Here is a 26,191-nt window from a genome sequence, read left to right as displayed (position 1 = left end):
ACTTTAACTATAACAAGGGAGCAGTTATTTGTTGGTGGGTTTTTCTTTGAATACTTTACCTTATAGCAGTTCCAGCTGTGCTAATAGGTCACAGGAAGCTGCAATGAATATACATATATTTAAAGCAGAAATTCCTTATGCTACCTAATGCAGAGACAGCTAAGCAAGAGCAGCTGCTTACTGAAGTCAGTTTCTTTTCCCCTACATATGAAATTAATAACTAAGGACAAGACATGAAACTAGTTCATGGCTACTAGTTGGCAGATTTACATCCAGTAGCTGTTTCTGAATGTGGCTTTCACATATGAGTTGACTTTGTTTAATAGGGGAAAAGTCATGAAGCATTAATTGAATTTGATGCTTCTGGATCTTAGGATCAGAAATCTAATTTAATCTAAATGTAATGCAGGTCTTCTGTTTCATGTGTTACACTTAAAGTAGTCAAACATAATCAGTTCCCTTCAAGGAATGCCAAGTATAGAAACATTATTGTCGATATATAAATTGTGTACTGTTGAAAATGTTTACCACTGCTAACTGTTCTTTCTGCAGAATAGATATGAGACTTGCAATGTGCATAGTTCTTTATGAATAAATTGCAGAAAAAACAGGATAGCAGATAGCAACTGATAATACTCGTGTTGTATGGAAAGATATTAATTAGTAATATTTTTTTAAACAATATAATTAAAATTAATAGTTATGTAATTAATACTAATATAGTAGTAAAGAAAAGGAAAAGGAGGGGAAACCCAAGAAAGACAAGTGTTGCAAATGAAAACAATTGCTTGCTACCTAGCCAATCTCCAAGTGACACCTCCTGACCCCAACCTCTCCCCTAGATTTTTGCTGAACGTGAGGTCATATGATCTGTGATATCCCTTTGGGGTCAGCTATCCTAGCTGTGTCCCCTCACAACTTCTTGTGCACCTCCTCCTCCTTTGCTGACAGGGCTATCTGAGAGGCTGAAAAGATCTTGACTTTATGAAAGTGCTGTGCAGCAATGACACTTCCCTGTGTCATCAACACTGTTTCAGCACAAATGTAAAATATAGCTCTATACCATCTACTGCGAAGCAAATTAACTCTATGCCAGCCACAACAAGCAGAGTAAGGAAGATATTTCTGAATATTTTGCTTTACAGTAATAGGAATGACCACAACACTCAAAATGCAGCACTGGATCAAGAGTGTTTTTTCTGTGTTTAGAATGTTGCAAGTACAGCAGTGTTGGGTGAGGCCAATGAAAGAAAGTTATGGAACTACAAGGCTTTAGAAATATTTTTCTTCTTATTTCAGCCACTGAAGCATAATATTTGAAATAAAGTGTTATATTTCAGAGCATTTCTTCACTTATTTTAAACAGAGTTAATAGAAATGATACCTATGTTTAGCATGAGGTGTCATATGAAGGACTTAAAGTTTTTTGCTTTGAACATGTTTTTGCTTTTTTTTTTACCCAAAATTACTTTTGCTTCTGCTCTATATTTTTTTGTATTCTTTGGAAAGAAATAGTACAAAACTGAAATATTCTGCCTTATTCAAATCTAGTTTGGAATTTTTTTGTTCAGTCCTGAACAGCACTTTCTGTCACATGAGTTCTATGTACAAAAACTTTCAGCCAGCTCTGTTGAGAGCAACACTGCCAGACTAGTGGTGGGATTAGTACTTGAATTTCGTGTGTGGATGAAGTGTTGTGCTCACAGACTGACAAATACTTGGATTGTAAGAAGAATGGCTTTTATCCTGTTAACTTGGAATACTAATTATGACTAAACTTCAAACACTGTCAAACATTTCAAACTTGACCTTTATATGCAAACATCCAACAAACGTGTTGATCCAAAGGGCACCATTCCATAAAAAGGATGTTCCTGGGAAAAAAGCCAAATACTTGAAACAACATTTTGATTTCTTAGTCCAGAATGTCAAACAATGAGTTACAACAATAGGTCCTCTCTAAATCTATTTGTGGTCTGAAAAAAAGGTACTATTACCCAGATTAAGCTACAGGTTCCTTAAGATTTTGCAATTACAGACATTTTTACATGCAGAACTTGAACCATTCAGGCTTCTTTTTGGAAACTTGGCTATTATATAAGAGAGACATTATAGCTTCCACAATAGATGTGTAGTTTTTAGGCTGCAACTTCTTACAATTCTTCTAGTGCTGTGGCACTTCAATCTTTCACACATTTTAAAAATTATTAACATGCTGAATACTGTATCAGTACTTAACAGAGATAATGTAGAGGCATGGCTCTGCTTTGCAATCTATTCTTCTGTCAGAGGAAATACTTGTTCAGATTTGTTCCCTATTATTGTAGATATCTACTTTTATGTACAGTATTGTTGTTATTCATATGTTTGTTCTATCATATCTCATTAAGATAGCAAAGCTTTTGAAGCATTTTCTGCACATTACAGCCAATGTAATCAGGTAATATTATTATCAAGTAGTATTACCACTGCTTGTGATTTCTTTGCCCTCTTTTATCCAATTTTGTGCTAAAAACAGTGGCTTTGGGTTACAAATAAGTAAACTTTTGTCAGATGTATGTTTATATTTGGATGGCTATGACCACAGTAAAGTTTCAGACATGTTTGGGGTCAGTAATGTCACAAAACATACTGTTAGTTGGTAGAAACAAAAAATAATTTGATGTGGTCTTTATGTTTCCTAGGTATAGCATATCTGAGTGGAATGTGCAGTGAAAAACGAAAATGTATAATTGCTGAGGACAATGGTCTCAATCTGGCTTTTACCATTGCCCATGAAATGGGTCACAAGTAAGTGTGAGGATAAAAATCCCTGATATGTGAGGATAAAACTCCTTAATATTTGTTTGCATTTGATCTTATCATGATTCGATTAATTGGAATGTGTACTTTTTTCGTCTTTTTGTCTTTTAAGAAGATTTTAAAACTAAGTGAAAGAGTTGGAAAACAAAGTTTTGCTATTAATAATAATAATATGTAATGGTATATAGCATGTCAATTAAGGAAATATTTACATCTTGGATTGATACAGGATTATTTATTGCTATACAAAAGCTATGTTAGCTGGAGGGACTGACATTGTCTGAAGGGAAAGCAGATGCCCCAGGATGTTTTTTGTTTTAAGATTACGGTATTGTGTTTGTTTGAACTACTGTTGCCAACAAATGTTTTAATGAGACCATGAATTGGAAAAGTCCTTATTTAATGTGGCTTTCTCAGGATAGATCCCATTAAAGTGCATAATGATCATTGGTCATCACAACATTACTGCTGTTTTTTCCTCCCCTTAATAGAAAAAGATGACAAAATGAAGGTGAAGGTAACTATCCTTCACAATTAGATTCGATACTTTTAGTCATTCCATGAGGAATACTTTGAAACAAAAGTAACTCTCACATTCAATAATCAAATTTCTTAAAGAAAAATAAATAGAAGAATTCTCGTTTTAATTGAAAGAAATTAAAACAAAATAAAACAAAACACACCAAATGAAATGTCTATTAACCTGTAATTTGTACCTGCAGTGTCTGCTCCAGATATTTGTGCATGCATTTTTGGAATAGCAGTCCCAGACTGGTTCTCTCATCTGAGTTTATATAGATATATATATATCTGTAGATATAGAATCATTCATAGATTCAGGTAGCTGGATACAGAAGGAGCCTGACTGTCAGAGATGTTGAGCCTCAACTTCTCTCATAGATTTACATAATTACCGAGTTTTTTGTTCAGAAGTATTTTTGACTGTCAACTGAAGCGTAGACACTAGAACATAACTTTGATTAATACAATTGAAAAGCATAACTACCTACAGTTTGTAAAATTGAGCTTTATAATGATTTCTAAAAATACATGCACAACAAACTATAGAAATTATTTTACCCGTATACATGTTTGTGTCACTGGCAGACTTGCCAGAGAAATGTCCATAGTTCTCTGCAGTTTGTGGATAGCTGCAGAAAACATGGACATATTTTTGTCTTTTGGGGGATATTGTTTTACTATCTGTGATAACATTTTATGTTCAGTTGTTAAATAATAAACATTTTACACGAAAAAAGCACAGTATTTGTTTAGTAAGAAACTGCTTTTATTAGATTTACTCTTAACAAGAAAGAACAATGTTTTCCCTTTTCTTTGTTCCTTAGTTTATTGTCTTGTTTTCACTTTGTTTTGCATTTTATCATTACATATTCTTTATTTCAAACAGGATTATGACAATTACTCCAGTAGTTTCATCACAAATGCTGTCTGATTTTTTCTTTTAGATTAAGAATCCAAAAATGTTTAAACTATTGCTAGAAAACATCTATATTGCACTGATTGATCTTTAAAGCCTTTTCTTTCCTCTCTTTTTTAAAAAAACTTTTAAAATGAAGTTCAAAGTATCTATTAGATGTTCAACCATGCAAGCAGGACATTTAATACCCTTCGAATGATAGTAAAGAGAAGGTAATAGCAAAAAATAGCATTGGCCCAAGAAGGCAGTTGCAAAGTCTTTGAGGTCGCCTTAGGTTCTGTCATTCAGTTTTCTTCCTTTAGTAGGTAAATTCTTCAAAAATCTATAATTTCTGGTCTTTCTGCATGCATATCAAAGTAAGCATCTTTGCTCCACAGTCATGAAGTTATGCTGATTTAAATCAGCCTAGGATCTTATTGAGCAGATGAATATATCATACTAAATGTCTCAGTGGTCTGGAAATCATCCAAGAGACTTGCAATTAGAGATGACAGAAAGGGATGCAATTTATTGTATACTTTGTATTTCCATTTACTCTTACACTCAAAATTTGTATGGTGATTGAAAACCCTGAAAAAAAATCAATTTGCTAAGTCCAATTTTAAGAACAGAAAGAAGTTCAAGAATGTTCTTCTTGTATGAAGACATATGCCAACAATGCTTGTCAGAAATCAAGCCTCACTAGCCTTTACCTGTTAGCTAGACAATTGACAAAAGGACCAGCTCAGGAAGAAATGAAGCACTGAGACAGTGAAGTAACACAGCATCAGCATTCTTAGTAAGTTAAAAAGAGATAGTGATTCTGTACTTGAAATTTAGAAGATTAGTCAACTCTTTCTGTAGCAAGGTATCAAGTGTCCAATTTCAGCCCGACTATAATGGATTTTTTATTCAATATTCCTTAGAGTAGCATTTGTAACAGTAACTGAACAACAGCCTACAGGATTCATGGGCTGAATTGATAGTCTGATTCATCTAAAATAGCTGTGAAACAGATGGCAAATAGTGCCAATGGTTTTTGTTAATAAGGGAACTTATTTTTTATTCTTATTTTGTGATTGTTTCACTGAGTACATGATAGCTGAAAGTCTTTCTTGATTATATATTTTCTTCAATTTTAAGAAATGTTATATGTCAATATTTTTTCTTGGCGTAAGATTAAAGTCATAAACAATAGACATAATTGTTTATCTTGAAATACAGCAGTTTGCAGGATGTGGGTATCATATTTGCCTAAGTGAGTACTTTTCCTGAATTATATCCTCTCTTTAAAAAACTTTAGCAAGGGTTGATATATATCTTCATGTTGTGATGCTAAATACATCTGTCACATCAAAGCTCTAAATTATTTGTATAGTTAAGTCAAAGGATCATGACATGGTGCTATGTCTAAATCCAGCTTCTTGAAGCATGGTGGTAGAAGTGTTGGAGGGATTTTTTCATTAAATAGATTCTTCCTTGTAAGACGTTTCCAAAAGGAATCATCTTCTGCCTTTTACTGTTGTAGTGTTTCCATAGCTGGGTTACTGGACTTTCAATTCACTATAAGCTAAATAATTCATTTACAAATAGAACCATTTGTCTTACCTCATTTATACAATGACTGTGAAGCCCCCGTATGTTTTAAAACACTTATTAAAAAAAGGATACAAAACTATCACTGGGATTTAAAAAAAAAAGACATATAGTAATATATATTTTTTGCATTACTTCTATAAAATACAATACAGAAACCTGCTACTGGTCTGTTTAGTATTTTTTCGCTTTAAAGATAATAGTCAGATAAAACTTTTTTTTGTTTAAAATCTACAATAGAAATACTAACAAAGTATGGCAACTTCCATCTCCTGGTCCATGATATTAAAATGATTGGTAGTATTTGCACTTAACAAATACATTATTGTGATGTTGTGATTTGCAAAATTTCAGATTAGACACATGAACCCTTTTAAATCATCTTGTTTCCAAGTCCATAGTCTGTTTTGATCATTCTAACATAGTCTTGCACATAATGAAGAAAAAAAGAAAACGGTGGAAATAATAGGCAGGATAAAACTTTTTAATTCATAATGATTTTTAATGAATTCTTGTTTTGATTTTTTAAAGTAATGTGATCCGTTATATGTTTGTGATTTATTTGCTAGAATGGAAAAAATCTATAGTATAATAGTTGCAGTAAATTTTCAAATGCTAGGTATAAAAATATGATTTTTTAAAAAAATCAGATACAACCTGATCCCATCACACAACTCAGACATCAACTGTCAACAGCATTCAGAAGTTTACAGTCTCCTTAACAAAGGGAAAGCTTTTCCAGTAATTTTCTTTCTGTCATGAACTTAAACTAGTACTATTGTCCTCTCATCATTCCTCTGCTGTTTATATCTCTTGGGCTGAACTAATACCTATGAGGGGATTGGACTAGATGATCTCTGAAGGTACCTTCCAGCCCCTATTATTCTATGATTCTATGATCTGTTAAGATTTCAAAATCTATTTATTGTACCGAATCTTCAACAACCTACCCCTGGTTCTTTGGGTACTTACTCTGTGGTTTTCCCAATCCATCTCTGACTTCCTAACCTCTCTCACTGTTCATGATTGTAGTTCTCTTAGATGGGCTTTTTGGTTTGTTTTTTTATTTTATTTCCATAGACCTAAAGTAATTTTCCACATCTATCTAAACTCACTATATTAATTATGCCTGTGTTAAGTTTTTTATACTACTTAGTCTTTCTGTCTGCATTTCTTGTTTTTATTTTAATAGCATCATTCTTGTTCATCTGCACTTCAATTAATTTAAGTAAAATGTGTTGGTGATAACTATGTCATAATCTGCCATTTGCAAAGGTCATCATGTGCCATTCACAAAACGAAAATAATGAATAAATAATAAAAAACTTTCCACCTGAAAGAATGTGGGGTCACTGAGCGAACTCATGATGCCACGTATGTAGCACATGTAGGACATTTTGGAGTCCTACAGTGAGAAGAAATATAAAATAGTACTTTACTTGCAGACCTAATTCTTTCCAGAAGGCTGTGCATAGCCTTATTTAACTCTTTAAAATATGATGTAAAGACCAAGGACTCTTCGTTTCAACTTAAAAGAGCTTTTGTTTCTTAATGCTTATCTATACATAAGTCAAAGAGTGGTACTTGTTACGTTTTTAGTATGTGGGTTGACATTGGAATGAATTTTGTTCCTGCAAGAGTATAACCTAATTCTCCTGATGGCAGGGCAGATGCTGTCATATGTCTTGATCCTAGCTGTGCTCATATGATTACGGTAGTAAAGAATTGTAAAATAATTACTTTCAAATGGGAAAAAGGAACTAATATTCTATTTGTCTCGTTTTGGTGACCTGAGTTTTTAATTCCGACTTCTGAGCACAGGGAAATTAAAAGTTTTTCTTTGTATTCTTCCTACTGCGCATTAAACATCAACAAGGATCATCTTGAAAATTTAGCAGAGATTGTTCCAACTTTCTGCATGATAAAAAAAGAAAAAAAAAATCTGGCAGTATTTTTTAAACAAGTTTTGAGGTTTTATTAGATAAAAATATTTTTTTGGTTGACTTGACAACCATGTATGGTGTTAGTGGAGTTTATTTGAGCAAGGATCTTGGTCAAAATACTTTTAAACTGAGATTATTAAAATATAGCTTAGTTGCATAGTGTGACTTGAAATATTGCTAATATTTCAGTTCAGGAATGCATTGCATAGGAAGATTCTCACTTTCATATTATATCTGCCCTATATAGTCTTTAACCAAAATAGATGGAGCATTTTTATTCATCGATAAAAAAAGGCTTCTGTTCCTGAAAGAGAATTTGATGTCTTTCCATACATGTATGATGTACTACTTGTTAAAGTACAGAACCGTCTTAGTTAATTGTGTTTTTCTCAGAGTGTTTTAGAGTAATCCTTTTACCCTAGACTCTCTTGTCTTCCTCCCACAAGCATGTTGTGTTGCTTTACTCTTGGATTAGATTGAATGATCACAGCTGTGGGAGCAAGGAACTTATGAGCAGAGGGCAATGTGCCCAATACTAGCATAACAAAATCCATAAGAAGAGCACAGAACAGTACCTTCCACAGACATAGTTTCTGTTATGCCTTTATTTTAGTGAAAGAATCATAGAATGGTAGGGGTTGGAAGGGACCTTTAGAGACCATCTAGTTAAACCCCACTGCAGAAGCAGGTCCAGCTAGATCAGGTCGCACAGGAACATGTTCAGGTGGGTCTTGACATCAAAGGAAGGAGACTCCACACCCTCCCTGGGCAGCCTGTGCCAGGACTCTGTCACCCTCACAGTAAAATAGTTAGGTCTCACCAGGACAGAGTAGAGGGGGAGCAGAACCTTCCTCAGTCTGCTGGCCACACTCTTCTTGATGCATCCCAAGGTGCCATTGGCCTTCTTGCCCATGAAGTCACGTTGCTGGCTCATTGCTGTTCAGTTTATTATCAGTCAGGACTCCCAGGTCTCTCTCTGCAGAGCTGCTCCCCAGCAAGTCAATCCTCAGCCTGTCCTGGTGCATAGGGTTGTTCCTTCCCAGATGCAGGACTCTGCACTTGTCCTTATTGAACCTCATGAGGCTCCTCTCCGCCCAGCTCTCAAGCCGGTTGAGATCCCACTGAATGGCAGCACAGCCTTCTGGGGAATCAGCCGGTCCTCCCAGTTTGGTGTCATCAGCCAACTTGCTGAGGGTACACTCTGTCTAATCTCTGTTTAATTTCTTCCTCTTCCACCCAGGGTAAGTCCTCTGTTGTCCAGGCCATCCTACTATCTTTGCTGGACTGGTCTTCCCAAGGGCCAGCCTTGACTGTAAAGACCAAAGTAAAGAAAACATTCAGTAAGTAGTTTGGCCTTCTCTGCATCTTCTGTTATCAAAACACCCTCTGTGTTCAGCAGTGGGCCCATATTCCCCTAATCTTCCTTTTTCCGCTGGTTTATCTAAAAAACCCCTTTCTTGTTTTCCTTAACTTTTCTGGCTAGGTTTAATTCTAAAAGGGCTTTAGCCTTCCTCTTTGCATCCCTGAATGCTCTGGCAAAGTTCCTATAGGCTTCCCAAAAATCAGGCCCTGTATCCACCTCTCATAGATGGCTGCTTTTTCCCTGAGTTGTCCCAGCAGATCTTTCCTCATCCATGGAGGCCTCCTACCTCCTTTTCCTGCTTTCCAACATGTGGGAACACACTGATCCTGGGCTTGGAGAAAGTGATGCTTGAAGATCAACCAGCTGTCTTAGGCACTTTTACCATCTAGGATCCTATCCCATGAGATCCTTTGAAGCAGATCTTTGAAGAGGCCAAAGTCAGCTTGCCTGAAATCCAAACTCACAATCCTGCCTTTTGTCCTGTGTCTTTCACAAAGGATCTTGAACTCTGTCATTGTGTGGTTACTGCAGCTGAAGTTGCCTCCAACCTTCACATCCCCAACCAGACCCTCCTTATTTGTCAGCACCAGGTCAAGTAGCACACCCCTCCTTGTTGGTTCCTCGATCAACTGTGGCACAAAGTTGTCATCAACAATCTGTAGCAACCCCCTGGACTGTGTGTACTTGGCTATGTGGCTTTGTCAACTAATATCAGGGAGGTTGAAGTCTCCCATGAGGACCAGGGATTGGGAATGTGATTGTGAGGCAGCTCTCAGCTGTTCACAGAAGGCCTCATCCACTTCCTCCTCCTGATCAGGTGGCCTGTAGCAAACTCCTACAACAATATCACCTGCCTTGCTCTGCCCATTAATTTTCACCCACAAGTACTCAACCTGGCCCTCATCCCCACCCAGACAGAGCTCAATGCACATTAATTGCTCCCTCACGCAGAGAGCAACTCCATCTCCTGGCCTTGTCAGCCTGTGTTTCCTGAACAATACATAGATAGCCCTGCATGGCTGTGCTCCAGTCATGGGAGCTGTTCGACCATGTCTCTGTGACCGCAATGAGGTCGTAGCCCCGCATCCGCACCCACATCTCCAGTTCCTCCTGCTTATTCCCCAGGCTGCGTGCATTGGTGTAGAGGCAGCACAGGGGCTTACGCAGACACACAGGTTTCCCTGGACAGATGCAGAAGGATCCTCCATGGTTTGGCTCTTGCTCAGGGTGCTCAGCCTCCTGCATCTCAGCATGGTGTGCAGATGAAGGGCTCTTATCATGGTGTTCCCTGTCCTGCCCTGTTTCCCTGCTCGACAGGATGGCTTTTTCTATGTAATTTCTCCTTCTACCTCCAAGTCCTTCAGTTTAAAGCCCTCTTGATCAAGTTGGCTATCCCCAAATATTCCAGTGCCCTTATGAAAGAGATGAATTCCATCCTGTCATATCAAGTTATAGTCCTGTAGTCCCCAAAGAAGCATCCGTTGTAATAAAAACCAAAACCTTCCCACTGGCACCAACCTCATTGCCAGGAAACAACGTAGTTGTCTCTTTCATGTAGAAAATACAGCAAGGAAAACTGTATGACCACCAGTATGAACATGGAATATTGTTATATCCCTGATTGTTACTGAATATATATATATGCTTACATTACATACCTTCTTGCTGGATAAGAAAGTTATCCATGACTGTTCAGCTTCTTTCTTTCACAGTACACATATTGTGAAGTGGTGAAAGAAATCAGAGATCAATCGTACTGTCTTTCTACTTTTACATGGTCTTGTAACTGATACGAGATAAAATAAAATTATGTAGTCATTACTGTGCTAAAGAGATCAACAGTACATATTGAGGAAAGGATTTCTGAGAATATTTAAGAGCAGGTTATGATGCTACTTTAGCACACCCCTTACATGTCTTGTGGTGTAATTAGTTCATCACTTCCCTTCTGCTTGCCAGAACATTTCTGTAGTAGTAGACTGCGAAAAAGGTTTACACAGAGGTTTGTACGTAATGGTGACTAGTGGAATTGTTTTCTGAAACAGTGAAGACCTTGGTTCAGCAGTACTCATTTTTTCTGGGTGATTGTACAGTCTAGTTTGTGACAGTCTGACTTCAAGAATTGCTCTTCAGTGGAGATGGGGAATTACAGCATTAAAATATTTTGCAATTTTCTTGTATTTTTGATTGTAAAATGTTTTAAATAACATATAGATGGTTAATTCTCACTCTGCATAAATGGAAGCCATCAATTCTTTATTAAATTGTGTCAACAAGGCTTTATGTGCTTGCATGTTGTAAGTGCTTTATTTCAAATCATAGTGTATTTATGAGTCTGATAAACTAATACTTTTGCAATAAGGAAGTATATAACTTCAAGAGCTGTAAGCAAAAAAATCTATGTCTTGTGCAAGTCAGCAAAGTGAAGTGTCATTAGCTTTTCTGTGTCGTCTTCCATTGCTCATATGGATAAAACTTTGGAGATAAGGACATCTCAAATCTGCGTGTGAGACATAATAAAAATGTAAGGAAAGTGCAAAGGCACTTTCTTGTAGTTATCATGTCCCAGTCAGGCAGTTCAGAAAAAATCAGAAGCTGAGAGTCAGAAATTTTTTTTTTTAACCTCATTTATGATATCAAAATTATCCAATTAATGAAAAGCCAGCTGTTCTAGTACTCCAGACTGTATGAAACTGAACACTCTGATAGGCAAAGTAAATCCCTACATGGCATTTTAATGAATTTCATTAGTAAATACAAAGTAATTCAGATTGCAAAATGCTGTAAAATTTTATCTAATTATGAGAGGATTTTCAAATAGAGTGGAGAAGAAAAGTGAGCTAGTGTTTTCAGTGATGGGTGGCAGACCTTTGGCACTGCAGTGTGCTGAAATAGGGAGAAGCAGGATATACCCACATGTTCTACAAAAGTCATAAACTCCTCTCATCTTTACAATATCTAAGTGATTTGCATGCTCTTTAACTGAAAGAATCAATACAAGATAGAAAGCTTTATTCACTCTGAAGTTTTGCTTTTCTGCAGGGTAATTTCTGCAAAATTCCAGCACTACTTTGAATTCAGTGCTCTGCAGAGTAGTCCCATGCTCATTTACAAACCATCAAAACTAGCTGAGAGTATTTCTTTCTCTTCATGCCAGTCAAGCATGTTGCCACCTAATTTTGAAAACTTTTTTTATTTAAGTCTATCTTCTCCCTGTTTACTGCCTTTGAATAAGAATCATAGTGAATTTCCAGTTAAAGTGGCAGCTTCTAAAGATTTTTGGTAGAATATTTTATTGCAGTGCCCTATGTGAAAACTCATTGGGATTTATGTAGATGCCAAGGTTTTAAAATAGAAATCCATTGAATTGGTTCAACAGTGTTATTTCTAACAGTAGACACGGAAAACATATATAAAGTGATTTTTCTCTATATAAGTAATTATACATTAAGCTAGTAGGCATTTTACTGTTCTATAAAATTTCAACAAACCAGTTCAATTTGGAATTAAGATAGAATCACATTAAAATATCTAATGATTAACTGATCTCAAAAAATAAATATCTGGTATTTTTCTTGCCCATTATTAGAAGAAGCGCAGTTCATTAAACCTGCAGTAGCTGTGCAGTTCTGAACACTCAAAATGTGTAAAAGTATGTACTGAACAGCTGATTAGAGTATAATATCCCTCATCAGTTGAGTAAGGCTTCACTTTCACCTTTCAGAACAGAATTATTTTCTACACTTGGTTCACTGTACTTCTATGAAATTTATAGTGGAAAAAATCAAAAGATGTTTCCTACATGTAATATACATGGGTTTTTAATAACCTCTTCAAGAATTTCAGTTTACAAATATTCTGAAAACAACTTGTTTTGTTGTACTTTGGTTTATTTTCAATAACTTCAAAATTCAGCATGGGCATAAACCACGACAATGATCACCCATCCTGTGCAGATGGTCTCCATATCATGTCTGGAGAGTGGATTAAAGGACAGAATCTTGGGGATGTTTCATGGTCTCGGTGCAGCAGGGAAGATCTGGAAAGATTTCTCAGGTATACCATTCAACAGAATATCCCTTACTATATGTCATTTATAAGTAGTTGCAATAAATATCCTGAATAACCATTTTTCAATGTTTTTTACAACTTCTATGGGAGATTTGTGTTTCCATAATGCATCTAAATAATTTTAATCTTTATAAACTGAATAATATTTGACAGATTTATTAAAATCTATTTTCAGCAACTATTTGTGGTTTTATATTTTCATGTTTTAATGTGTATGTTTATACTTCTATATATTTATATGTATATTTTTATATATGTACATATGCTTAAAATATATTAATATGCTATGTATTGAAGAATGGTGGACATTGAATGACCTATGAGTGTTTTGTAGAGTCTCATCTATGTTGATGCAATATAATTAATAATGTTAGTTTTTTAATAGAAATCTACTATGAGATATTTAATAGAGAAAAGTACACCTAGAAACAGACTAAAACATTTAGTTTCTCTCTCCATCTCCTATACAGCGTCTGTTCCCTAAAGCTCTGTTTCTTTATTAAGTTTATGAGAATGTCTGTTGAAAGGTTACTCATAATGGTTTGGTAGTTCACAAATGTCTGCTGTATGACACTAGAATAGTTAGTATGTTAGATGTGTCAATGAGACACATTTGTACTGTGTCTAGTCAAAAGTTAAAACCATGACTTGATGCTTTAACAGGTTTAAGTATTTTCAAATATTTTTTCTTCAGTTTTGAGAAGTGTTAAGTTTCTGACTACAGATCAGAAATGTATGTCTTTTTAAATGCATGTAGAGATATAGATATATATAGTCTGAAGTGATTAATTTCAGTTCCTGATGTGAAAACTGAGCTGCATACCTGCCTATGAATTATAAATTTTCTAATTTTTAATAGTTGCTTAATTCACTATTCAAACCTCAATCAATTAAGTAAATTTTACACTAAAACATTATCCAGCACTTTTCTGAAATGCCTACTGTAAATAATAAATTATATTGTCGTTCTGCAAATGTGCAACATTAGAACACATTAACAAGTGTTCTAGTTAGCCATATTGATTTAAAAGTGTTATTTCTCTGAATAACAGCCTGATGCTGAAGAACAAAAAAATGCCCCCTTTTTTCTAATGTTAAATGTATATTGAAGTCAGCATAACAATCAGACTCTTTAGGATTGCTCAACGTATGGATCTTTGCATATTGCCAGGTCAAAGGCCAGTAACTGTCTGCTACAGACAAATCCTCAGAGCCTCAATTCTGTGATTATTCCCTCCAAGCTCCCAGGAATGACTTACACTGCAGATGAACAATGTCAGATTCTTTTTGGACCAACTGCTTCCTTTTGCCAAGAAATGCAGGTAAGGGCGGGCATATAATTCAGAAAATATATGTACTAGCCCATTTTTCTGAGGGAGATATTTTTGTGCATGTGTTTAAAACAAAAAGAACATAGCACCTTCTGAAAGAAGCTTACACTTTACTTTCCAAAGTTAATATGAAAATTTGAATTTATTCCTCTTGTGTGTCCTGGATCTCTAAACATCCAGAACCATGTTGTATCATATCACGTAGCTAGTATGTTCCTTGTACTTTAGAAATAGGAAATGTCATAATATGAAGTCACCTCATTGTAGCGAATGGCGTATTTGCAATTTATTCCTCTGGAACCAAATTTCTCCTGTAGGTCCATTTCATTATGTTTTGGGTATTGAACTTCCCCATCTGAACTTCAGTAGAGTATACTGTGCCAGTAGAGTGCCTGTGCATGCTCCAGGGGAGAAAGTATGTAGTCTCCAGCAGTCTCCTGTTAACCCCAGGTAGAGCTATGCGGTAACACAGCAAGTACTGAAGTGAGTTTTCTGATTTTGCTTCATACCATTGCATGAAACAGTCACTATATATTAACCTTGAAAAGACAGACTAACAAAACTGAAGCGGTCTTCATAAATTATGTTCTAATACTAGTACACCGCTGGTTGAAGAAGTATTTTGAGAATGGTTTTACCAGAGATAAATTATCCTGTAACGTCAACAGGACAAGTACTAAACATGTTTGCTGTCCTTCAGAAGATAACCGAGTACATGATATTACAAATATATGAAGAGCGTGGAGTATGGATTGATAGAATAGGGGCTAGGAGGAACCATGAAATAAAATTTCATCAAAATCAGAATAGACTTTCCTGGAAAGGCCAGGAATATTTAATAGGAAATCATAATTCATTACTCCTTTAGTTCTTCAGTTGTCTTCAGCTTTTAAACTTGCACATAGTACTCTTTCTTTAGTGAATTTCAGCAAGAAAAATCTTTATCCTAAGAATTCTCAAAATAATGTTGCAATACATATATGACTACCTCATACTGAGAGTGGCACAGCTGAAACAAACAAAAAAAGAGTTGTACGTTGCTGGTTTTTATTTTACCTATCTTATTGAAAACATTTTCACTCTAAGATGAGCAGTAGAGCTCAATACAATGATTGTACAAATGCTCGTAATTATTACTAAGTGCTATTTTTCTTGAATTGCAATGTTTCTTGTTTTTTATCACTTTGTTTTCAATTAAAAAAATGTGCTTTTGATATCTCATTCTCTATAATCCTATTTTGAAGAAGAAAATGGTGCAACATTAGCCCAATATTATATCTAGGTCTTCTTTAACAGCTTAAAAGACTTCAAAATTGAAGAGAAATGGATGAGTTCCTTTGTGACCTACTCTAGGTGGTCCTGCTCTGGCAGGGGGTTTGGACTAGGTGATCTTTTGAGGTCCCTTCCAGCCCACAAGATTCTGTGGTTCTGGGATTTTGTGACAATCAGACCTGGAGACTTCCCATTGTTCATATTTTCCTATGCTTTTCATTTCTGTGTGCAATTCCACTCCTCTAATACCCTTATTTTTAGTTCTAAATCAGGCATTTAAGTTCACATAGACAAGTGATACCGTGCCTGTAGTATTTCATTCACAGATGCAGTAAATATTCTCTTGGGGTCCTGACCCTTAAGGTTTCTTTGGTTTTCTTTATTATTTTAGAAGTGTTAGAAAGATAAATTCAGTTAACGCTACCGTGGCATAGTATCTAACTGTTTGCACAGAAGTACTTACATTCTAGGTTGTAGTACGTAATTGTTTGTCTCTAATCATAGAATCACAGAATCATAGAATGGTAGGGGTTCGAAGGGACCTCCAGAGATCATCTAGTCCAAACCCCCTGCAGAAGCAGGTTCACCTAGATCAGGTTGCATAGGAACATGTCCAGATGGGTCTTCAAGACCTCCAAGAAAGGAGACTTCACAACCACCCTGGGCAGCCTGTGCCACTGCTCCATCACCCTCACGGTGAAATAGTTTTTTTCTTATGTTTAAGTGGAACTTTTTGTGTTTTTGTGTTCCAACTTCATCCCATTACCCCTTGTCCTGTTACTATCTACTAGAGAAGAGAGATGTCCCAACCTCCTGACACTCACCCTTTAGATATTTATAAATGTTAATAAGATCACCCCTCAATCTCCTCTTCTCCAGACTAAACAACCCCAGTTCCCGCAGCCTTTCCTCGTATGAAAGATGTTCTGTACCCTTGATCATCTTGATGGCCCTGCGCTGGACTCTCTCCAGCACTTCCCTGTCTCTCTTCAGCTGAGGAGCCCAGAACTGGACCCAGGACTCCAGATGAGTCCTCACCAGGGCAGAGTAGAGAGGGAGAAGAACCTCCCTTGACCTGCTGGCCACACTATTCTTGCCATTGGCCTTCTTGGCCACGAGGGCACATTGCTGGCTCATATTTCGTTTATTATCAATCAGGACTCCCAAGTCTCTCTCTGCAGAGCTGCTTCAGCGGTTCGTCCCCCAGCCTGTACTGGTGCAGGGGGTTATTCCTTCCCAGATGCACATCTCTGCACTTGTTGAACCTCAGGAGGTTCTCTGCACTTGTCCTTGTTGAACCTCTCTGCCCAACTCTCACACCGGTTGAGATCCCACTGAATGGCAGCACAGCCTTCTGAGGAGTCAGCCAGTCCTCCCAGTTTGGTGTCATCAGCCAACTTACTGAGGGTACACTCTGTCCCCTCATCCAGGTCATTAATGAAGATGTTGAACAAGACTAGCCCTAGATTCGATCCCTGTGGAACTCTACTGGCTACAGGCCTCCAACTCGACTTTGTGCCATTGATCATCACTCTCTGGGCTCTGTCTTTCAGCCAGCTCTCCATCCACCTCACTGTCCACTCATCCAAGCCACACTGCCTGAGCTTTCTGATGAGGATGTCCTGGGAGACAGTGTCAAAAGCCTTGCTGAAGTCAAGGTAGATGACATCCGCTGCTCTCCCCTCATCTAGCCAGCCAGTTATGCACTCATAGAAGGCTGTCAGGTTAGTCAAACAGGATTTCCCCTTGGTGAAGCCATGTTGACTCCCCCTGATAACCATCTTATCCTTCATATGTTCAGTGATACCATTCAGGATGAGTTGTTCCATCACTTTTCCAGGGATGGAGGTGAGGCTGACTGGCCTGTATTTTCCTTGGTCATCCCTCCTGCCTTTTTTGAAGACTGGTGTGACATTGGCCTTTCTCTAGTCCTCAGGCACCTCGGCTGTCCTCCGTGATTGTTCAAAAACGATGTAGAGAGGCTTACCAATCACATCAGCCAGCTCTCTCATCACTCTAGGATGCATCCCATCAGGACCCACTGATGAGCCTTAAGCTTGGCCAACAAGTCTTTAACCTCTTCTTCTTCCACCCAGGGCAAGTCCTTTGATGTCCTGGCCATCCTGTTATCTTTGCTGGACTGGGCTTCCCGAGGGTCAGTCTTGGCCGTAAAGACTGAAGCAAAGAAGGCATTCAGTACTTCAGCCTTCTCTGCATCCTCAGACAGCAGGCCACCCTCAGCGTTTAGCAGTGGGCCCACATCTTCCCTCGCCATCCTTCTGCTGCTGATGTAATTGAAAAATGCCTTATTGCTGTCCTTAACATCCCTGGCTAAATTGAATTCTAGAAGGGCTCTAGCCTTCCTAGTTGCACCCCTACATGCCCTGGCAATGTTCCTATACTCTTCCCAAGAAGCCAGCCCCTGTTTCCACCTCTCATGGATGGCTGCTTTCTGCCTGAGTTGTCCCAGCAGATCCTTGCTCATCCATGGAGGCCTCCTACCTCCTTTTCCTCCTTTCTTGCTCATTAGGACACACTGATCCTGGGCTTGGAGGAAGTGGTGCTTGAAGATTGTCCAGCTCTCATTGGTACTTTTACCACCTAGAATCATATCCCACGAGATCTATCCAAGTAGATCTTTGAAGAGGCCAAAGTCGGCTGGCCTGAAATCCAGGGTCACAATCCTGTCTTTTGTCCTGTGTCTTTCACCCAGGATCTTGAACTCTGCCACATCATGGTCACTGCAGCTGAGGTTGCCTCAACCTTCACATCCCCAACCAGGCCCTCTCTATTTGTCAGTACCAGGTCCAGCAGCACACCCCTCCTTGTTGGTTCCTCGATCATCTGCGACAGGAAGTTGTCGTCAACAATCTGCAGGAACCTCCTGGACTGCGTGTGCTTGACTGTGTGGCTATCCCAGCAAATATCAGGGTGGGTGAAGTCCCCCATGAGGACCAGGGACTGTGATCATGAGGCAGCTCTCAGCTGTTCGTAGAAGGCCTCATCCACATCCTCCTCCTGATCAGGTGGCCTGTAGCAAACTCCTACAACAATGTCACCCACCTTGCCCTGGCCATTAAGTTTTTACCCATAAGCACTCAACCCGCTCCTCATCCCCACCCAGGCACAGTTGGGTACACATTAATTGCTCTCTCACATAGAGAGCAACTCCACCTCCACGCCTTGTCAATCTGTCTTTCCTGAACAATACATAACCCTCCATGGCTGTGTTCCAGTCATGGCAGCTAATCATCAATTATTCTCTCCTCTTATGGCATTTTCTATGTAAAAGGACACATTTCTGCTCACTTATCATTTTTCCCCCATTACTGGATTAGTTTAGGAAAATTCATATTAAATATTAGTGTTGATATACCATTATAACTTAAATCCAAAAATATTCATGCTTGCTTTTAAGAATGAACCTAGTAATGATGCAAGACAATACAAAAGGCCAGTGGTGTTTTCAACTAGACAAACTGCAATTTAATTTTCAGTTTTCTTAATTTTTTAAAAATTCTTAATTAATTTTCTTAATACCAAGTATATTGCTTGGTAACCTTATGATCTTAACAGTAAGAAAAAGAAGATTCTGAGAAGATAACATGGAAAAGAACCTTCTGCAGTTTCACCAAAGTCATCTGCCAAGCTGATAACCCTGAACTGGAAATCATATAAGCAAATAGTGAACCACAAAACTGTTGTAATGCATCATTAAGAGATTTGGACCTATTAGAAATTACATTAAAATGAGTAAAAGTCACTAAGGACAGAATTGAGAAAATCTGCATGAAGGCACTGAGGCAGAAAAGTTCTTCAAATCTTTACTGCCAACCTCCGTAAAGTATCCTTGTTGATTTTTCTCTGTGTTCTTTTGTCTGTAAGCAAAATTTATGCTCCCACTTTCCTCCCAACAACAAAAAATTCTAAGAAATTTGATTCTCAGACTGAAGAGCTGATTACAGCAAGCTTAGGTACTATGTTCCAATCTCCTCCTTTTGTTCTCTACTGTGGGTCTTAAACTTAGATCTTCTTTTAGGGAAGTTTGCAGTATCCTTGTACAATTAAGTAAGATTTCTATGATGAAGAGGTCACTCAAAGCAATTAATTGAGCACAGGCCACAGGATAAGAAAGCCATCCTGCTATACGTGTGCTTTCCCTATGTATGAAGAGAAAGGGGGAAAAAAAAAAAAAGAAGTTGCAATTTAAATTAAGCTGGAACCAAGCTATACAAACTTCCTAGAAATCCTTCATAGATTGTGCAACAGTAACATTGCCTAACTGCAAAGTGCTCTTAGTCAGTAGCTTATTTTATCATTTCCCTCTGAAATACAAGGATGTTAGCTGAAAATAGCAAATATGTTGAATTTAACTTACCAAATAATTGCATTTTACGTATTCTGAAGGTGATTCAAAGTTTACTGCCTTGATTGTGAAAGTTTCGTGGCTGCTGTTAGAGAAGTCAACATTTAGAAGACAATTCTAGGTTGAACACAGTAGTTCATTAGTTACAGTATTAATTTTTAAAGAGAATCCTTTTATTATAAATTTTCAACAACTCAATTTTCCATGAAATCCAAACCACTTTCTTTCATCTCTGCATACGCTCTTCTAGTGGGCCAATAACTGTCAGTTTACTGTGGTTACAGTTGTCCACAAGCCCGGAAATGAAAGAGAAACGTACTCCTTAGTGGTTCATTTAAACTTTAGTAGATGCAACAATTTATAGCCCAGGTTTTCTTGAATACAATCTACTTGCTGAACAGTCCATGCACATCAACATAATTATGTGAAGGATAAATTATGAACTAGGTTGAAGTCTTACATTTTTTGTGATTGGAAAATGATTTGGTGACCAGACTCCTACACAGTCTTCTACATTGAGCTATTCAACTAGTAATTTTGTTAATGATCTACGAATAATCTACAAATATCATCAGTCCAATTAATAATGCATTTCTGCTGAGATGTAATTTCCTACAAATGTGATTACTGAACATCGCTTTAGGATAGTTTACAGTTGCATTCCATGGCAACCTCTGAGAAATGCTGCAGTGATTTTCCCTTGCTATCAGGAATTCCACTTTATAATTTAATGGCTAAAACAAAGGACTGAAGAGACCATTGAGAACCTACTCATGTATTTTCTTAAGTGACCCCTCATGCTCCTCTTTCATGAATGGTGTCCAGACTGCATTTTTTCCTTTTCATCTTTATTTCTAAGTCTTTTTTTTCATACCCTAAGCAACATTTATAGAGCTTGAGAAAAGTGTGAGCAGATCTCAGAGTACAGGATTTATACCATGTGTCTATGCTTATTTTGTAAGTGAGCCAAGTTTGCTTTTATGCCCATGATGTCTCACACAAGAATCAATTAGACCCAAAGATTGTTTCACATAACAGATAGCAAGATCATGGCCCAGAAGTAGTACTTGATGATTAAATGTGACTGTAGAACTTGACAATTTAATATAATTGTTGAACTATTAAGTGTTGGCTTTTAAGATTAAAGTCCAGGATGCGAATGCTATCTAGTCAGTTCCTCTGAAACAATTCTTGTCATAACACAGCTGTGATCTTTGCAAAGAAGTAGGAGACTGGTTATATTTCATGGTGATTTTTAAGGCATTTCAGGGAAAGATCACAATGCAAAGAAAGAAAGTCCTGGAAATATTATAGCCCTGGTGAAATATCTGTCCTCATCCCCACAACACTTAAACAATCTGGACTTTGCACCAGTAGAGTTCTGAAAAGCTCTTTTTCTCTCTGGACTTTCCTATCAACTGGATTTTCTTTCCAGATGTTTATAGATTTGGAAAAGCATCCCTCTGATGCACGCATACATGCCTCATTCTTTTTGTTCAAAGAAAAATGAAAGCCAAAACCAAACCAAAAGCTAGAATGACCTCTGCTACTTCTGTAGTACATTGTGACTTTCATGTTGTATTTTGCAAGATTTTGCTGTGAAAAACTCACAATTAACATACTATTATTTATATATGCTAGGCAGTGTTTTGTTTTCCAGTGTACAAACAATGAAATATTGTACAGATTGTGAACATTCTAATGTTGATAGTGTAAGTTTTCAATCTTCAATAACTCTTACTTCCCTTGTCTAGACTAAAGTCTAGTCTACTCTAACTTGAAATGCCTGATGAACTGTTAATGATAAATAACAGTAGTAAACCTCTGTTAACAATAATGCAACTATCCTCATTTTGATTGAATGAAACTTTCCCCCTAGAAGAGTAAATTTCTGGTTTAGAAGTTTGTACTATGATTTTGAGTGACTGTAATATTAAGACTGGCCTCCAGAGTTCTGTTAGTTTTTTAATCAGTTTTGATCTGCAGCACTACAGTTTGCTAATGAGAAAAACAAGTTGTACATCATAGTTTTTCTCCAGCCACATGCAGAAATACCCAAATGTCAAAAGTTAAATGGTGATACTAATCTCAATTTCTCTTACTTCTGCAGCAGAAGTATAGATGAAAAGTAACAAAAGAGACCATTTGTAATATAACTGAAATGGAAAGAGACCAGAAAACAAGCTCACAAGCCATCCTCCAATTTTAGTAATTTCTTAGCTTCATTTTCTTGCGTTTAGGGAATCTCGAAGTCTAGGATGAAATCTTCTAGTAATGTTATGCTTATTTTTTAAAATGATGAAGACAAGTGAGAGTTTTTAGACTACGGTTCACTTAAAGCTAAGAGATATTTCTAGCTGAAAGAAGTTAGGTTCACAGTTAATAATGAGATGGTATACAAATATTTGCAGAAACATGCATGTGTGTAAAAAGAACATTAGCAAGTCAAGTGTCATGATTTTACTTACTTGATTTATTTTAAACAGCTCAGGTGCATCTATGTGTTCTTTGTAAACCTTAATTCATGTCTTTCTACATTTGAAAGAATTGTTACCAGAATTGTAACAAAATGTAGGGTTTTGTCAGCCATTCTGCCTTCATATGCAGGTGAAAAGTGTTCAGTAAAAAAAAGGCTACTATAATTAAAAAAATGATGGCATAGCAGGAAATTGAACTTTAATTTTGAAAACCTGGATGTTTTTTCTTCAAATGTAGTCATTGATAAATGAGGATTTATGGATATGAAAAGATATTTTAATTAGGAACGTTAAATTAGCATATATTTTTGTGGAGTTGTTCCAATAGTATGGTCTGTCATTTCAGAGTTGGTGTGGAAGCACTTTGTTATGAATATCTGTTAGTCTGACTCATTTACATTCTTTCAAAACTGGCCCAGAAATCTTACTGAGTTTAATTGTAAGCTCTGAATTTATATCTTAAAGTGCACATTAAAAAAAAAAATTCTTTCTCCCTTGGACAAGAACAGAAATTCAAGTTTGATATTTGAAACAGACTTGTAAAAACTGTCAGGAACAGGATAATTAGGTTATACATAGGCTAACTGTTGTCTTGTTAGTTCAGCTTCAACATAAAACTGTTATAAAATCAATCAGGAATGAGTCAGATTGATGCTATCCCATCTCTTGTTTCTGTTCAATGCTTCAGACCTCTGCAGTCTTTGACTTTTTGTGAATGTTGATGTTACAGACATTTTTACATGCAAGACTGTTACTGGGATTGACCTATTCCTTGGTTTAGACACAATCTTTTGTTGGATTATGTTTTCTGTGCTGTAAGACTTTTTTCACTAGAATCTAGCACGGGGCGACCAAGATGATCAGGGAACTGGAGCATCTTCCTTATGAGGAAAGGCTTCAGGATCTAGGAGTGTTCAGCCTGGAGGAGACTGGCGAAGGATCTCAGTAAACATGTGTGTAAAGAGGATGGGACCACAAGTTTTCCTGTGGTGTCCAATGACAGGAGTAGGGGTAAGGGACAAAAGCTGGAATATAAAAAGTTCTGCTTAAATGTAATGAAAAACTTCTTTACTGTAAGGATGAAGGAGCACTGGCCCAGGCTGTCCAAGGAAGTTGTGGAATCACCTTCTCTGGAGGTTTTCACAACCCGCCTGGACACATTCCTGTGTGACGTGACCTAGGTGGTCCTGCTTTAGCAGGGGGGTTGGACTAGATGATCTCTAGAGGTCTCCTGCAATCTCTACCATTCTGTAATAAGATTTAATACACATTTTTCATGTGTAATGCAAAGGACACAGGGATTCTTACTAGGTTTAGCAATCTGTCAAATTATTTAAATCAGAAAAAGCACATCTTCTGTCAGCCCTGATTTCAAAAAAACAGCTGATCCTTGTCTTTTCTCCTCCCTGCAACCCATCCTCCTGTCCTGATCCTTCCTGCCCTTCTTTGGGAGCACTATACATATTTGAAGATAATCAGCCTGTATATGCAATAATATTCAGGCACAATTTTACTTCATATGCTTTCTGTTCACTTCCACCCAATTTATTGTTAACAGGAGAATGCAGCGTGACTAAAAACCATGTTAGAAGGAAAAGTTTTTAGAAGACAATAGGGAAAGATAGCAGGAAAATTTGGGAAAGTGTAAGCCAGCACACTTCAAGGTTGTACTTTCTTTTGAAGTAGGTAGAACTGTCTTGTTCCTGATGTTTAAGAGAGACAGAATAAGCTGATTTTCTTTCCATATCTAAAATTCACTACTGACTAGTACCTTTCATCTCCCTTCTCCTTCCCAGAAAAAATGTTTCATCTGGATTTTTCAGTTTACTTCAGTTTATTTTTAGTCTTACTTGTGGACATCAGGTTTGATTGAATTTTTTTGAGATGTTTCTAGACAAAGTAATTCTAGAGGAATTATGAGCAGCAATTGTTGGGATGGTATGAATAAGGGGGACTTGAAGGTCTTAAAAAAAACCTTAAAGTTTCTTAAGCAAAGAATTTTTACAAAACTGCCATGAACATAATTCTATGTAGCTACACAAAGACTCATTACTCTCTGTATATAGAAATGGACTCACCACCTTGTTTTTTGTGGCTAGCGACAGTGCAACTTTTTTCCGTTTCACATAAAATGAATGAGCACTAAATATAAGGAGCAAAAGAATTAATTAAATTTTGAAGAAATTTCCCTGTAAACTACACTTCATCCGGTCTCTGAAGTAGCTGCTCTGTGCAGTGGCTGATTCACATCATGGGGCTAATTTGTTCCTCTGAGCTTTGTCAGATCAACTCTATGCAAAGACTATGACACCTAGGATTAGACTTACAGGACTCTTCCCCATCCTATCAACACACCAGTTTGAATTCTTCCATATGTTCCTGTTCGGTAACAGCCTTAAGCCAAATCTGCCCACTTTTGTTTCGATGCATATTTAACCTGTCTATAAACACACTTCAGTATCATCAAACTGTAACTTAGTGGACTGCATGCAGAAAGCAGGATACATTTTGTGCTGACCTATGTGCTTGGTTTTCAGCATGTCATTTGCACTGGGTTGTGGTGTAAAGTAGAAAGTGAGAAGGAATGCAAAACAAAACTGGATCCACCAATGGATGGAACTGACTGTGACGCTGGAAAGGTATGTTTCTGGTGAAAAAGCAGTGCAACTTATATTGAACACGTACATACGTATATGCTGGAATGTGTTATATGTTATGTAATATAAATGGGATTAAAAAGTACATTTCTCTAAAAGCAATGAATTAAAAAAAATAATCAGCCAAAGCTACAGATATTTTAATGCTTACACTGTTTAACTTCAAATTCTTTTTTCTTTTTTATCTTCTTTTTGAATGGATTGTCATTGTTGGGTTGCTTATGGTAAACAGAAACAAAGCTCTCAAAGACACAAAGTTCTAAAAACTTCTTTCTTTTTTAAATTATTAGAGGTTCTAAAAAATTTTTAAAGAATGCTTTAGAAAACTTCTGAAGAATTTTAAAGTTTTAAATTTAAAATTAATCTCATTGAAGCAATTTATATAGCTTTATGAAAAACCTTTTCAGGCTAAGCTTTGTAAAGAAAGATAGTGTCAGTTCCTGTGAAAGATGATAAATGTCATTAAAGTCTGCCATCAAAGACAAATGAATCGGTCACCTGGAGTCAAATTTACATTAAATGGCCTTCAAGAGCTTTCCTGTTTGAGTAATTTCTGTCATCTTTGTATATAAATGTAGATGAAGAAAAATAACCTCAAAGAGGTAACAGAGCAAGAGCATACATATATCTTAGGATTTTCATGATACTGTGCTGACAGCTGTCTCCCACCGGAGTGATTAGCTCTTTGAATCATGTTACATTCACCACATTTACAATTATAGTTTGGATAGAAGTGACGTGGGTCTTGGGAAAGTCCAGTTAGCCCTTCCTGTTGTTGCAAAGGTTAGCTAGTAGTGTTAGCTAGTGAATAATTAGTAACAGTAAAACAAGGTTCTGATTCTAATTGGAATGGCTCATTGAGCCTTATGCTACCCTATGAGATATCTTGCTTATGT

At 36.9% G+C, this 26,191-nt stretch overlaps 1 protein-coding gene across 1 annotated transcript in view; it reads left to right on the top strand.

The window, feature by feature from the left end:
* Positions 1 to 26,191, top strand: part of ADAMTS19 (ADAM metallopeptidase with thrombospondin type 1 motif 19) — a 151,090-nt gene that overhangs the window by 77,614 nt on the left and 47,285 nt on the right. The window contains exons 8-11 of the mRNA XM_062018562.1: positions 2,685 to 2,790; positions 13,037 to 13,177; positions 14,364 to 14,514; positions 25,176 to 25,277. Coding sequence (XP_061874546.1) covers positions 2,685 to 2,790; positions 13,037 to 13,177; positions 14,364 to 14,514; positions 25,176 to 25,277 — 500 coding nt within the window. The remainder of the gene's footprint in view (positions 1 to 2,684; positions 2,791 to 13,036; positions 13,178 to 14,363; positions 14,515 to 25,175; positions 25,278 to 26,191) is intronic.

Source organism: Colius striatus, chromosome Z (genome assembly GCF_028858725.1).
Source record: "Colius striatus isolate bColStr4 chromosome Z, bColStr4.1.hap1, whole genome shotgun sequence".
Classification (NCBI taxonomy): Eukaryota; Metazoa; Chordata; class Aves; order Coliiformes; family Coliidae; genus Colius; species Colius striatus.
This window is presented reverse-complemented; position numbering and strand designations above follow the sequence as displayed.